This window comes from Schistocerca serialis, chromosome 8, assembly GCF_023864345.2.
Source record: "Schistocerca serialis cubense isolate TAMUIC-IGC-003099 chromosome 8, iqSchSeri2.2, whole genome shotgun sequence".
Taxonomy (NCBI): domain Eukaryota; kingdom Metazoa; phylum Arthropoda; class Insecta; order Orthoptera; family Acrididae; genus Schistocerca; species Schistocerca serialis.
The window spans coordinates 472,219,561-472,235,911 of NC_064645.1; the positions used below are offsets into that span (position 1 = coordinate 472,219,561).

The window sequence follows — 16,351 nt, forward strand, 5'->3', positions numbered from 1 at the left end:
GCTTATGCAATCTTCAGTGTTATATAAATCCTCCCAGTCTATGGCTGTGGAGCAGCAACCTTAGTGATATATTTTCTGCAATGATAACTGTCTAGGTTGTAATGATAGCAGAAGCTTTTTTGGCGCGTTTCCTCTTTTTGAGGCATCTTCAGGATTTCTACGTGGGAAAAGTACATAAACGAGATTACAGGTGTCCTGTGTATCATGAGAAAAGTGTTAACTTTTTAAAAATTTTATACAGAGTTTGTCAGAAGTGATGGTCAGTAATTCAGACATGAAAATTACAGGTCAAAAGTAGCTAAAAAGCTCCAATAAACATGGGTCCGCAAATCGACCGTTGCCGAGGTATCGCATTAATTCGAGTTGGGGACCAGCTGTAAACGCCCCTGGATACCGTTGTATTTACTTTGGTATCTTAAGGTTTGGAATCGACAGCTTTTTTTTCAATGTCAATAAACTTCACCAACAGCCGTATATTTTAAGATATGCCTGAAGATGGCAAAATGAATTGCCGAAACTGGTTGCTTTCAGAATAAAATTAAATATCTTAAAATATACGGCTGTTGGTGAAGTTAATTGACATTGAAAAGTACTTACCTGCCGGCCAGAGTGGCCGAGTGGTTCTAGGCGCTTCAATCTGGAACCGCGCGACCGCTACGGTCGCAGGTTCGAATCCTGCTTCGGGCATGGATGTGTGTGATGTCCTTCGGTTAGTTAGGTTTAAGTAGTTCTAAGTTCTAGGGGACTGATGACCTCAGAAGTTGAGTCCCGTAGTGTTCAGAGCCAGTACTTACCAGCTGATGTCCCTTGGCCGTGATGGACCAACAGAGATCAACTATCTGTTTGTTTACGCATTCCCAACTACTTCCCTTTCCACCTCCGTGCTCTGTGCCGTACCGGCCGTACAATCAGTTACGATCGTGAAGGCACCATGGACAGAGGTGCCACAGCTGAAGAGTACGCTTCATGTGTGGCAAAGCGAATGACAGTGCCCCTGAGGCTGCTCAATTGTACAAAGAAGCTCCGCAGGCAGCCCGTCAGATTTTACATCGGCAAGTACTCTGTCCACATCATATCCAGCGAGTGCAGCCCTCAACACGCAGAGTTCCCTCCTAGAGAAAATTTATGCCAATGGGTGGAACAATAGTGTACCCTGAATCCCCTGTTTGTAAGCAGTATTCTGTTCGCAGATGAGGCTGGATTTACTCGTACTTTTAACTACCGTAACTGTGACGTTTGTGCCGATGTCAATCCTAACGCAGCACACCGTATCACGACATCAGCAGCGTCATTCGTTGAACTTCTGGGCAGAACTTCTCTGAGACCTCATAATTGGGCCACACTTCCTACCATACAGACTAACCAGGCAGCAGCACATGCGGTTTCTGCAAACTGTACTTCCAAAAGTATATCATGATATCCCACTGAACTAACCCCTGAACATGTGGTTCACGCATGACGGTGCTCCAGCACATTTTCATTTACGAATGTGCCGGCCTCTAACTCGGACGGATGGTCAACATTGGATAGATAGAGGAGGGCCTGTGCCATGGCCTCCAACGTCTCCGGATTTAATTCCCATGCATTTCTGTGTGCGGGGTCATGTCAAAAGCCTGGTTAAGCTAGCGAGGTCAACTCTGTTGAGGAATTACGCTTGCGGATTGAAGCAGCTTTCCAGCATTTACAGAATTCCCCTGGACTGGCTGATAGGATTCGCAACTCATTTCATGTATAAGTTGCATGTTGGATTCAGACGCATGGACAACATTTCAAACACCTACTTTAACGTTCAGAGATGCCATGTGTTCCTAGACACTGATGAACCGCAACAGGAAACAGGGGTTCATTTGTGCACCCATGTTTATTGGAGCTTTTTAGCTATTTTTGGCCTGTACTTTCCATGTGTTAATTATTGTCCATCGCTTCTGAAACGCCTTGTATAAGAACCAGAGTGAAGGAGGACATTAGTTACCAATAGTCAAGATTGTGATATGCACTAGAAGACAAAAATAAAAGAATTTGAAAAAAACTTTGCACAGTCCAGCGACGAAAAGCCAAGCACGTAGTGGAACCATGAAGAGACGACCATTCTTACTTCGGACGAAAGGAAGCAGCTAGACTGTGCCACACTTGTAATCTTGAAACATAAATATTGGAATATAAATCGTAGTGGCCTAGAATACTTGGCCGCATGTGCGCCCGCTACTTCAAACCGGCAAGCAGGACGCTGCCGACGCAATGGAGGGAATCTTAGCTATGCAGCGTTTACATGTTCGGATATACATGCCTGACGAATAAAGAAAAAATATGTAGTGGTAATTAAAGGAATTAATTAAATGAAAAATGAATTTAAAACAGGTGATAGAAGTAAAGTAGACATTTAAGTAAGGAATACACTGCAGAGCCAAAGAAACTGATACACTTGCCTAATATCGTGTCGGGCCCCCGCTAGCACGAGGAACTGCCGCAACACGACGTGGCATGGACTCGACTAATGAATGAAGTAGCGCTGGAGGGAACTGACACCATGAATCCTGCAGGGCTGTCCATAAATCCGTAAGAGCACCATGGGGTGGAGACCTCTTCTGAACAGCGCGTTGCAAGGCATCCCAGATACGCTCAATAATGTTCATGTCTGGGGAGTTTGGTGGCCATCGGAAGTGTTTAACCTCAGAAGAGTGTTCCTGGAGCCACTCTGTAGCAATTCTGGACGTGTGGGGTGTCACATTGTCCTTCGGGAATTGCCCAAGTCCGTCGGAATGTAGGATGGACATGAATGGATGCAGGTGATCGGGCTGGATGCTTACGTGCAGGTACCTGTCAGAGTCGTATCTAGGCGTATTAGGGGTCCCACATCACTCCAACAGCACACGCCCCATGTTGTATCCTGCCTAGTTGTCAAGGAAGGGGTGTCTAGGAAACTTGCTTCTCGGATAGCTAGACAAAGGTTCAAGCAAAACGTATTAAACAGTTTTGTTATGAAATGAATCAATGACAATACTTATCTTTGAGCAATACATAGATGTGTTGCAAGCAAAGGGTGACATAGAATAGAATCAATGTCCTTCAGTATAACGACTCCAATACAAGTGAAGTAATACAGTGAATGCTCTTATTCAGGTCACTGGATACTTAACTTTGAGCAATACACAGATGTGTTGCAAGCAAAGGGTGACATGGAATAGAATCAATGTCCTTCAGTATAACGATTCCAATACAAGTGAAGTAATACAGTGAATGCTCTTATTCAGGTCACTGGTCTTGACGCTTCTGTAGATCTGCATAGAAATGGGTTAGAGATGGGGCCCCTCCACGCCCGCACCAACGTGGTGACCAAATCAAAAGTTCTGCTGTCACCTCCGTCAACATGTTAGTTATCTAGTAAGTGGATCACAGGATGCTGGGCTGTGATGTTATCCGTGCGTCTGGGTAAGACTACACATTAACACGACCCATCAGGTGATAGATAGTGGACGAAACGCGAGTGAGGGTAGCGATTTGAAGAGCAGAGGGAAAAGAGTGCCAAGGCTCGTGCCGTGGGAAAAAACCTCTGCGACAGTGGGATGGGTAATAAGAGCAGTGGTGGCTTACTAGCTGCGATAGTTCATGCAAGGTTGGATTTGTTAGTATGGATATCATGCATCATTACCGTGGTAAGCAATGGCGATGTATCCCAGTTGCTGCAGCCGCTACATTCCTGAAACAATCAAGATCGTTATATAGTAGTGGGAGATCGGCCATAGATCATCTCACTGTGTGGGGGATGTGTGGAGCTTGTCTGCATGCAGTGTACGGTACGGCTTCCCTGCGTTGTGCCAGTTATTCGGCAGTGTATTCCAGCTGGATATCCAGTAATGGCGTCTGATTAACAGGGACTCACCTGTACCGTTGTGTTGGCGTGTGCTTGGCCATAGATGTTAGGTCCTTACAAGTATGTCTTTTAGTCTTTTATGTTTCCATCTATGGTTGTGGTCGTAGTTCCTCAGATTCAGAATAAACGGGTTCTGCGAATGTCTAGAGTTTCTGTATAGTCTTGTGGTGAGTTTGTGGATTACCTGGGTCGCGATCAGTCGGGAGCGGCGCTTATGTTCTCTTGGCCTAGAGGCCTCAGCAGTCGCGTTGTTGTCCTAGAGAGGGGTCGTTCAGCGTGCTATTGGCTGACGTCTTTTTCACAACCACCTCCGCTCCGTCGTTTCGACCGCGTGCCGGCGCTTGACTTTACTCCGGAACACCCCACGCCATTACAGAGCCTCCACCGGCTTAAACAGTCCCCTGCTGACATGCAGGGTCCATTGATTCATAAGGTTGTCTCCATACCCGTACACGTCCATCCGCTTGATACCATCGAAAACGAGAATCGTCCGACCAGGCAACATGTTTCCAGTCATCAACAGTCCATAATCGGTGTTGAAGGGCCCAGGCGAGGTGTAAAGCTTTGTGTCGTGCGGTCATCAAGGGTAGACGAGTGGGCCTTCTGCTCCGAAAGCCCGTATCGATAATGTTTCGTTAAATGGTTCGCACGCTGACACTTGTTGATGGTGCAGCATTGAAATCTGCAGCCATTTGAGGGAGGGTTGCACTTCTGTCACGTTGAACGATTCTCTTCAGTCGTCATTGGTACCGTTCTTGCAGGATCTTTTTCTGGCCGCAGTGATGTCACAGATCTGATGTCTTACCGGATGCCTGACATTCAGGGTACACTCGTGAAATGGTTGTACGAGAAAATCGCCACTTCATCGCTACCTCGGAGATGCTGTGTCTCATCGCTCATGCGTCGACTATAACACCACATTGAAACACACTTAAATCTTGATAATCTGCCATTGTAGGAGAAGTAGCCGATCTAACAACCGCGTCAGGACTCGTTGTCTTATATAGACGTTGCCGACCGCATCGCCGTATTCCACCTGTTTACATATCTCTGTATTTGAGTATACATGCCTATACCAGCTTTTTTGCCGCTTCAGTGTATCTAACACGTGGCGCCATCTTCAGAGTCATTAATCCATACTTCCACACTATTTGTGGCATAACGTAAACGTTGCTCAATGTACACTGACGCGATAAAAATCATGGGACAGCCATATGCACATATACTGCATACTTTCACACTATTTCTTACATAAAGTAAACGTTGCATAATGTACACTGAGGTGATAAAAGTCATAAGATAGCCGTGTGGACATAAACAGATGGCGGTAATATGCCGTACTCAAGGCCTAAAAGGGCAGTGCATTGGCAGAGCTGTCGTTTGTAGTCAGTTGGTTCATGTGGAAAGGTTTCCGTCGTGATTATGGGCGCAAGACGGGAATTAACAGACTTTGAACGCGGCATGGTCGCTGGAGCTAGCTACATACACGAGACGTTCCATTTCGGAAATCGTTAGGGAAATGAATATTCCGAGGTCCACAGTGTCAAGAGTGCGCCGAGAATAACAAATTTCCGGCTTTACCTCTCACCACGGTCAACGCAGCGGCCTATGGCCTTTACTTACCGAACGGGAGCAGCGACGTGTACGTAGAGGTGTCAGTGATAACAGACAAATAACACTGCACGAAATAACCGCAGAAATCAGTGTGGGGCGTACGAGGAACGTTTCCGTTACGACATTGCTGGAAATGTGGCGCTAATGGGCTATTGGCAGCATACGGCCGATGCGAGTGCCTTTGCTGACAGCACGACATGGCCTGCACCGCCTTCCAAGGGCTCGTGACCACATGGGTTGGACTCTAGACGGCTGGAAAACGGTGGTCTGGTCAGATGAGTCTAGATGTCAGTTGATAAGAGTTGATCGCTGTGTTCGATTGTGGCGCAGACCCCACGAAGCTGTGGGCCCAAGTTGTCGACAAGGCACTGTGCAAGCTGGTGGTGGCTGCATAATGGTGTGGGCTATGTTTACTTGGAATGGATCCCCTGGTCCAACTGAACAGATCATTCACTGGAATTGGTTATGTTGGGCCACTTGGAAACGAAAATCTGCTCTGGAGTCTGCACTCCAATACCACCCATAAGGGTCCGATAATGATCAAGTCTGGATACTGTGCTGGCCAGGGAAGACGCTGCAGCTCCGTTGCATGCGCCTCATACGACGATTGTTGTGTTCTGGCTGTGTGAATGGGTGCATTGTCGTCCTGAAATACGGTATCGTTGTTGGCAACTACATTTGAATCATTGGGTGCACCTGATCACCTAAAATGTTCGCATAATCTTTGGCTGTAACACGGCCTCTGAGAGTAGTAACATGGCTGCCCACACCATCACACTTCCATCTGCATGCTTAGCCGTTGGAATCATGCAATTAGGATTGTAGCCTTCTCTTGGCGTTCTCCAGACGTAATCCCGGCCCGATGTTGGAAATAACGAAAACGTTTACTCGACGGACCATATGACGTGTTTCCGCTGAGCAGCCATCCAGGATTTATGCTCCTGACACCATGTATCACGATTCTTTGCGTTGGTTGTCATCACTAATGGTTTCGGAGTTCTCGACGGACAACGTGGATAGATATGGGCCGGCCGCTGTGGCCGAGCGGTTCTTGAGGCTTCAGTCCGAAACCGCGTTGCTGCTTCGGTCGCAGGTTCGAATCATGCCTTGGGCATGGATGTATGTGATGTCCTTAGGTTAGTTAGGTTTAAGTACTTCTAAGTTCTAGAGGACTGATGACCTCTGATGACCTGATGTTAAGTCCCATAGTGCTTAGAGCCATTTGAACAAGCATCCCATTACTACCACTGTTCACGTTATTTTGCCTGTCCTCTGTATATGGCATCAAGAACACTGGGCACACTGTGGCATCTTGGATGACGTTTTCGATAAAATTTGGTAACGAGATAACTTGAACTCTGGGGAAGAACACGGGCTCCTTAAGAAAGTGTGTAGTCTATGATACTTACCGGTTTGAATAATATTACGTGGGTTAGGGAAAAATGTTTACTGGTTGGCTTTTGAACTGAATATATGTGAAAACGCATTTTTTGGTTGATATGTGATACGTGATATGATTCAAAGTAATGAATGCGATGTGTATACCATCTTCAATGTATTTAATCCGTACTTCCACATTACTTCAGTAGCATGATGCGTAGATGGGTGTTCCTGTCCATGCTTTTCTGTGTGCACTGTGTCAGACATTAATTTCAGCATGTTTATACACAATATGTGTATGTGCATTAACTACAAGGAGCGCCTGAAAAGTTCGGTGAATGGTGTCCAAAAAAAGGAAACAAGAGTTACGAACTAAATGCCTTTACCGGCCTTCAGAGTAATGACCATCAGATACAACACAATTCTGACATCGGTTGTAAAGCTGTTGGACATTGTCAGCAAGGGCTTCTTGTGGATTCGCTTAGAGCGCAGTAGTTTGATCGGCTGACAAAATCGAAGATTAAAATCGATGTTCAGTAAGGGCTCGATCCATCATGAATTTCTACCCGAAGGAGACGGCTCATCCAAGGGCTCATGCTTATTAAACTTTTTTGTTTCTGTCTTTATATACTTTCATGTGTCTCGGTGTGAGACACTGATCATGATACACATTGTATAATAACTAGATGCTATTTCAGTTCATGTAACCCAAAAGGCCTGTTACTTCTTTAGTAAACGATGCGTTCGGCACTACACTTGACCCGCAACTCATCCAAGTATTGGAAAGCATACCATCGATCTGGCAGTGATTCCATCTCCTACCTGTCAACCTGAGCAAATCTGAAAATTTTTCATCCTGTCTCTTGGACATCTTCTCCATCCCTGATGATCCTCATTTTGACCACTTCCTATTACCTACAATCTTAGAACGCACAAATACCACTGTTACACCCCCTGGTCACCCTACTGGAACTTCCACTTCTTGGACAACATGCCACAAACACTTATCACAGCACATGGCATAAAACAAGTAGTTGAAAAGACGCAAGACTTCCGCTGGGCACAACTGCATCGCCTAAAAGAACGATCCTTCTCCTTCCTCGCCATACTTTCAACGTTTTATAACACTATCCTATCCTCAGGTACTATACTGAACTGCAGAAAACCTCCACAACCCTACTTTTCTCAACTCTCACGAACCCACTACCGATACCTCCTCTTACCACCCCACCAGCTTAACATCAGTATTCAGTATGATCTTTGAATCCACCATCTCCAAACATATCCATCAACACATGTAGCAACACCACCTCCTTCCTGTTAACCACTGTGGCTTCCATCCCAGTATCTCCTCTGATGACCGTCGTCTGTATGTCACTCATCTCTTATCTCACCAGCACAACACCTAAAATTCCGCCATTTTTGTCCCCCTCGACGTAGAGAAAGCCTATGACCATGTATGGCATTCCCGTTTCCTTTCCAAACTCAAGACTTATTCACTTCCATTTAACTACATGTGCCTTATTGCTGCCTTCCTACCTAATCGCCATCCTTTGCCACCATTAGCAACACCAACTTCCATACCTTCCATCATTCTATAGGTGTGTCCCAAGGCTCTGTCCTCTCTTCCTCCAAACCACCTCTGCCAATCCACCTCGTTTGGTATGCTGATTAACACTTCTTTCCTCGCCCTAGCTCCAGAAATACCAACGATCTCTCTAAATCAACCTTAGTCAGTTTACTTCCCAAAACGGTCCTTCAGAATTAATAGGATGAACCACTCTTCATACCTTCTACTTCGCCATCCACAAGTATCTTGCCTGATTAACTAACTCATTGAAATAACTCATATTAACAACTGATAGCCAACGAACATGGAAAACTCATATACTAGCTATTCAACAGAAAGGCCACAAGAGACTAAAACAACTAACTGACTGAAGTTGGGGTTTACAACCCTCCACTATCCTCGACCGCTACAGGGCGGGCAAATAATATTGGTCTGGAGAACAGCGTTCCAAGAAGGTAGACAGAAACACAGCAGAGGAAAGGAAATACAGTATTAAGCTGACTATAGCAGATGTTGAAAGTGACCAACATTCATCTCTTGTCACTTTTTGGCCAGGTCAGCAAGTTGTTGAAGGCGGATCGAAGCTGGACTGCTGGAATTGCTGTAGTCTCTTCCGCAATTTTCTGCTGCTGTTCTTGAAGACTATGATGGTTGTTACAGTACACCTTAGACTTGATGGCTCCCCATACTGAGTAATCGCACACTGACAGATCAGTGACCTGGGAGGCCAGCTAGGGCTACGACCAGACTGACCTCTCCTAACAACTCTGTCACATGTGAAGATTGTGTAAATGTGTTCCAACATTCCGTTGGGTGAATGGACAGTTGCTCCATCCTGTTGGAAGTAACTTTAGATCTTTCCCTCCTTCGTTAACGCTACCACAATTTCATGTCCAATCGTATTCACCCTGGAAAACACCTTTGCCTTACCCATCCTTTCCTATGCAATTGTTGCCTGAATATTCGTTCGACCTAAGTTTTATCTGTCCTCCCAAAAACCTTGAACGTGAAGCAATGCAGCATGCTTTCCACATACGTTTACTACCCCGACGTGGCTGCTCTAGTATCTCATCAAACCCTCCTCACCCACACTGAATGTTTCTGCATGTCCTTCGCTCTCTGCAAACCACATTCCAATAATCTGTGTCTTCCCCTGGCTGCCGCGCCGTTACAAAGACATCCCACAGTCGCTACACCTACAAACGTCCATTTCTTACCACAACACATTTTCAACCGATTCCCTCTCCAAGATAATGAAATCCACTCCAACATTTATCTGATATACATACTGTAATTCCCCAGCTATCTCACTGCAGACCAGGGCTCCCCTCTCCCTCTTCCCTAATCATTTCTCCAAGTCCTGTCCACTCTTGATTCAATGGCACTGCCCACTGACCCGACTCCTCTTCACTTTCTCTCTTTCCACTAACCACCCCAACGCCTAACTTAATCTCCTTTTGTTTCCTCCCTAATAGACCCTTACATTTTTAACCAACCACTTCCATCCTCTAGAACGCAATTTTCCCTCCTCAACTTTCTCCAGCTGTGCAGGTCCTTCAGTGTTTTGGTGAAAATGTAGTGCTCATTTTTAATGCACATCACTGTCATTTTTTACAGTGTTTGAAATGTCTATTTTTTCATTTTGTCTTAACCTATTAGCCTTTGCTGATTTTAATGTAATGAATGGAAACAACTTTGTATTTTTTCTACGTAAATACCATCATGCAAGCATCTTCTCATAGATTTTAAAGATTTTTTTAACTTTGCGTATTTAATTTCTTGTTGTCATGTCTCTTATTTAAATTGTGCGGGCTTTTGGCTGAAGACTGTGTTATTGTACCGCTGGCAGCCCACCCCTTGCCAGTATGGGATGAGGAGGTTGAAATAATAATAACTTGACCTGCATAGAACAGGGGAACTTTACTGGCATGCGGTTCCCAGGAGGGACCTTCGGCACGGTGGTGACGTGGCCCATCTGCTCGGCCATTATCGAGGCCCTGGGATGGAAGGCGAGCTTCTACATCCTCGGCGGCATCGTGGGCGTCTGGACCATCCTGTGGTTCGTGACGGTGTACGACTCTCCCGCCAGACACCCGCGCATCTCGCCCGACGAGTTGACCTACATCACCACCAGCATCGCGGATACCGTCTCCACGGAGAAGGTGAGATCTACTACTCGTCCAGGAGTTGCTGACAGAGATAATCGAGGCTGCCATTGTGTGCTGACCCTTTGCTGTTGGATTGGCCCCAGCACTGCAGAACTGTACACAATGACACCTATCTCATGCCAGTCCCGCCTATGCTGATCATTTCTGTTGTTCTAGAAATTATGTTTGCTGCTGCATTTATTTCTTTACTGACATCAAAAAAACTTTCCAATGAAGGAAAGCTCTGCATGTCTTAAATTATTTCGTGTATCGTTCAGTTCGAAACATCGAACAAAAGATATGTTCAAGTAGTTTACAACAGTACCACATTTCTTCTGCTAGTTTTTCTTGCTGCAAACGACAAATCTTCTCACAGTGTGCCTTTTTTACCGAGTTGACTCAAGAATGCATGGCAAGTTTCTCCCACATAGTCCAAGGAGTTTGCGACTTTCGCCTGCTTTACTTCTTCGTCGATAGTGCTCGGTGTCGACGTACTGCATTGTTATGTTGGCTGAAAAATGGGTGGGAGGGGGGGGGGGCGGTGGAAGAAGTTTTACACTGAATACTGTAAAAGATGTAGCCGACACTTGCACAATTGCATTTCACAGTTCTTTACTTTCACTGCTCACAACCCTCCAATATTACACAATTATATGGCCAGTTCACTATAGGTAAATGTTGATAAGTCTCATTAACAGGTTGTAGGCAACATCAGCATACTGCTACAATAGTTTGCTGTTCAACATCTATGAGCAGTAAAAACTTAACCACACAGTTCACAGTTCTTGCAGAATAATACGGTATGTATGACACTGTTTCTCAAATAAATTGAACAGACATTGTCATTAATTGTTTTAACACACGGCCTATTTGTGTTACAATTATTCCACAGGTAAGTTGATGCATTGTTGTTAATTTAACAAGTACATAATTCCCGTCTGAAAATCGGCCGTGGACTGACTGTCTCGGGACAAAAATCGGTCCTTAATATATCCTCACTATAATAGGCACTGAAACTATACATTGTTCAATGTTCAAGTTACAGAAATTACAATTAAAACAAAACTCATTCAATTAACTGATTTCATCGAAAACTCCTTATTTTTAACATTTTTTCCTCATCAAAGCAGAGGGCGAATTATTAGTATCAATAATGAAATTAACAAATGTAGATATACAAACAATACTTTTGGGAAACCTGGTTATTAATTTGGAATTAATTAATTGCTGGCTTTGCTAATATGTTTTCGAATAGAGCACAATAAGTACTTTAAGAATCCTAGTAGTTCTTTCAAACGTTTATAAGTAGTACAGAATTTATATCTAAGTCAACAACAGAATCTAAGTCACGAAACGATTACTGATTTCATCATATAACAAAAGTATTAACTAGGAATGCTCAAAATAAATTAGGAAATTAATAACATACACAAAACTAAGCACAAAATTAGACCTGATGCTATATTCCTTAAGACTCTTCTCTTTCTCTTTTATGAAGATGCAGATTATACTCATGCATGTTAATGGTAATTAGGCAAAAATGAATATAAAATTACATTAAGGAGGCAGATGGCAAAACAAGAGAGGAAGTGAAGAGGTCCCAGCTTGCTTCGTCACAAGTTCTCCTTTTCTGACAGCCGACCTCTTGAATTTGTTCTTTTTTATGATATGTTTCTACAATTTCACAAATAATAGCCGGACACTGTACAACACCTACCACTTCTTTGAAAGACGTGCCCAGGCACCTGGGCACCTGGTTGTAACAGGCTAGCTCTACACGTGGGGACTTTAGTGGGAGAAGTACAGCATCACGTACACCTCAAAATGTTTCTATGTCTCATCTGGTGTATTCTGAAGATCATGATGACACCTTAGCTGGAAAAGATATGCCGTGGCTTCGTTTATGAAATGGTGCTGTAACGGTTATGATTATCCGTAAATGAGGCTCTACTTCTCAGTAAAGAGCTGTAAGTCTTGCCACAGCATCATTACCACCAGATGATTACAACAAATGAATACATAATCTGTCTCACGTGTGCTCTTTATCGTAAATATTTTGAGCACTGAACTAAGTTATGCACACTACCACTCATAGTATTAAGGAAACTTTACACTTGCGACTGTAATTGGCTTCGGCCATCACCCAAACGTCCATTTTCGAGTGGGATAGGAGGAGAAATGACTAGTATTGGTACATGGTATCCTTTGCCATACACGATGCAGTGGCTTGCGGAGTATTTATGTAGACATTGGTCGACTCACCCTCTATATCCGCCTTCTATCCCCAGGCTCCCTTCCTCTCTGTCACCAGCCTGTTGCCGCGCCTTTACCGTTGTCACTCACCCTCTCCACATCCTCCACCTCTTTCCCTAACGCAACTTGAGGAGCTTCGCTATGACATCTACTCCTCCCCCCAATGCTAACCTTGAAAACTGAGAAAATTTTATTCAAAGGCCAGCAAATATCGACTGCGGGAGGGAAAATTCGTATAGTCGAAAGTTTATGTACAGTGGTAGGAAAGAGTTCATGAGAAACATACTAAAAATCCTGACCAGTGTGGTATGAGCATGGGGATGGAGGAGAATGTAAAGGTCATTTGTTTAGGTTTTTCTCGAATACCTCGAAAACTGCGACATCCAACGAAAATGTTATCCTGTGCAAAATTAAACTACATTAAATTTCCTACAGTCAGGTTCTATGAATTTTTTTTCTCTAGCATTAATAATTTCCATGTTGCAGGGGGTGGCAAAATCGCAGTTTGTTAAAAGTAGGGTTTTAATGTTATAAAACTGATGTTTATTGTTAAATGAAGTGGGTCAAGAACAAATATTATATGTGTGTGCCTCATCTTTCTGCAGTACAACCATATTAAGGGATAAACTGTATTCTGGGTGTGTATCAGGGTGGAAATGCGGAGAGGGGGGTTGGAGATTAGAAGTGTGACGTAGGTTAGGTTGCTGGATTGCGGTGATCGACTATCCTCCTTCAGAGGTTTGCAAAATGAAGAGCGAGCAGGCAATTACCCATTCTGTCTACTGCACTACGTTAGAAAAAGCGACTACAGGGTGTCTCACAATGTTATACCGACCCTCCCCTATTTCGCCTTATGAATCACTGGGGACGCGTTGTGCAGACAACAAACTGAAGGGGGGTTTGGGGGGGGAGGGGGAGGTCGTTACTTAACACCACACTGAATACATGTATGAGCTGCTAAGAATACAGATGCATTTTCTGTCCAGTTCTCTTACGTAGATAGAAAAAATAACTTTAGTTATATCGTGTTTATATAGTGGAGCTATTGTCAGTTTATTAAGTAGGTACTTGTTTCCAGCTATGAAGAGCTTTTGTGTGGAATACATTCCTATAGCCGGCCGAGGTGGCGGAGCGGTTCTAGGTGTTTCAGTCCGGCACCGCGCGACTGCTACGGTCGCAATTTCGAATCCTGCTTTGGGCATGGAGTATGTGATGTCCTTAGGTTAGTTAGGTCCAAGTAGTTCTAAGTCTAGGGAACTGATGACCTCAGATGTTAAGTCCCATAGTGCTCAAAGCCATTTGAACCATCTGAACATTCCTACAATCAGCGGCTGAGAAACGCTTAGTTTGTAAGTGTGACATTGTCATTGGCCTACGGTGTTGATGGGAAAGGGATTGTATTGATAAATGTGATACCTTGCTGCTGTCTCTCGTTGACAGCATGTTGTGAAGCCATGTGACTATGTTGTAATCGCAAACCTCCTCCATTCAGAAACTGCTGGCTCTTGTAGAGTGCGGTCCACTTAGTGCACGCACTACCGAACATCCACGATACATACTGCAGTATCCCAGTGCAGGCAGTGAAATCGACATTGTCGACAACATACTGATAGCGCGTTACAGTTGCGGCAGGCTCCTCAGTTGACAGTTCCAGCTGTTGAGCTTATTTACATAGTGGCTCATTCAACAACTGCAGATAAGTACTCAAAAAATTGAAAGTAGCTCCGCTAGATAAACACGAGCTTATTGAAGTTATTTTGCCTACTTACGTGAGAGACCCGCACATAATGTCCGTCTGTAAACTAAAAAGTGAGCAGCGCTTATGCTGAGGAAGTTCCCTTTCCCGAAAGAACATAACAGCTGCTTTGCGGGATGACTAAGAAACAATTTTATTGTAGCAGTGTAGAACAGTGTGCTGAGATTAGCGTAGGATCTGTACTTTAGGCTTTTCTTGCGTTTATGTTAGCAGCAACTCATATAATTATGTATACTATATAGAATTAACATACTTTGTGGAAAATAACTCCCCACCTGCACTGCGTCACCGGGATGCATAAGGCGAGATGCGGACAGGTCGGTATACCTTTGTGAAATATCTTGTAGGCGCTTTTTGTGACGTAGTGCGATAGAGAGAATCTGGAATTGTCTGTTCACTCTTCATTTAGTAGATTTATGAAGGAGGGAAGTCCATGACCACAGTCCAGATGCGAGCGACCTACCTTCCGTCACACTTTTAACCTCCATGCCCCCCCCCCCCTTTTCTACCCTGTTACACACCACAACACAGACAATGGCCTTGCCGCAGTGTGGATACCCCGGTTCCCGTCAGATCACCGAAGTTAAGCGCTGTCGGGCGTGGCCGGCACTTCGATGGGTGATCTTTGACTTGTAGTCATTTTTACACATTGCTATACTATTACGCGAGCATTATGTAAGTGTACACAAATGTTAGGGAAGTAATGCAGCTTGGCGCCATTTTTACACGTAATTTTGATAGTACACTCTGACTGGCTGGTGGGAAGCGCAACTGGCCTAGTTGAATTTTTAATTTTTTAAAAAATTTATTTTATTTATTTACTGAAAGTACATTTTGACTGGCTGCCTCCTTTTAATGCTTTGCTGTGATTGATTGGAAACAGATGGAGGTGGGTGGGGCATAAAGCACAACTGGGCTTCTGGATATTTGTTTGGCTGGCGGTAGGATAGGAGAGTGGAGCAGAGGGGATTAGGAATGCGTGGCTTGATGGAGGACCATGACGTGACTGAGAAGAGTGATACGTCACTGATAAGAGTGATGACGTCACTAGGTAAATGACCTCGGTCGCGAGATACCAGAAATGGAAATAGTGTTCCAAAGAGGCGGTAATCGCAGTACTTAGGTGCGAGGTTGAGAGTGTGCTCTGTGAAGTGTGGCACTGTAGTAGGATCTAGGCTCAATTGAGATTCGTAGACGTTTAACTTCAGAGAGAAAAAGGAAACGGAATTCATTAAAAAATCACGAAAATGATGTCAAAACGTTCAGTAATAAGTCTGAGGATATGATGATTTTTAAAATTTTGGCTTATGCCTTTACACGAAATTTTCACTACGTTACGCTTGGAAATGTTTAAAGATCCAAACTGCTATAGGTGATTTTATGAATAAAACAAATATGATAATTAAAGGAGACGGTTAAGTCTTTTAAAAGATTTTATGTGACTGAGAACTTCAATCGAGAAAGTCTATTTCATTGTGTTGGTTACTTGTATGGAACAGTTGTACCTGGTAAGACAGATATCATTGGACTGGAAGCTGCAGATAGTTCATCCTATAATTACTGTATGTGTCTTGGAAGGATTTCTCCTTAGGAGCCAGTCGTTGTACCAAGAGGTGAACTGGTTGACACTGAACTGGGAGGGTGGGATGAGGGTCACGGAAGTTGATGTCACCAGAGGACAAGAAGAAGGGACCGAGAGACAGTGGGAGTGTAGAGGATGTACAGAAGGTCAGAGGGTACAGCATATTTGATTGTACCTA

General features: G+C 44.2%; 1 protein-coding gene across 1 annotated transcript in view; it reads left to right on the forward strand.

Moving 5' to 3' along the window:
- The window catches only part of LOC126416223 (putative inorganic phosphate cotransporter), a 261,101-nt gene that overhangs the window by 190,681 nt on the left and 54,069 nt on the right, over positions 1 to 16,351 (forward strand). Inside the window, exon 6 of the mRNA XM_050083826.1 lies at positions 10,377 to 10,597. Within this exon, the coding sequence (XP_049939783.1) occupies positions 10,377 to 10,597 (221 nt within the window). The remainder of the gene's footprint in view (positions 1 to 10,376; positions 10,598 to 16,351) is intronic.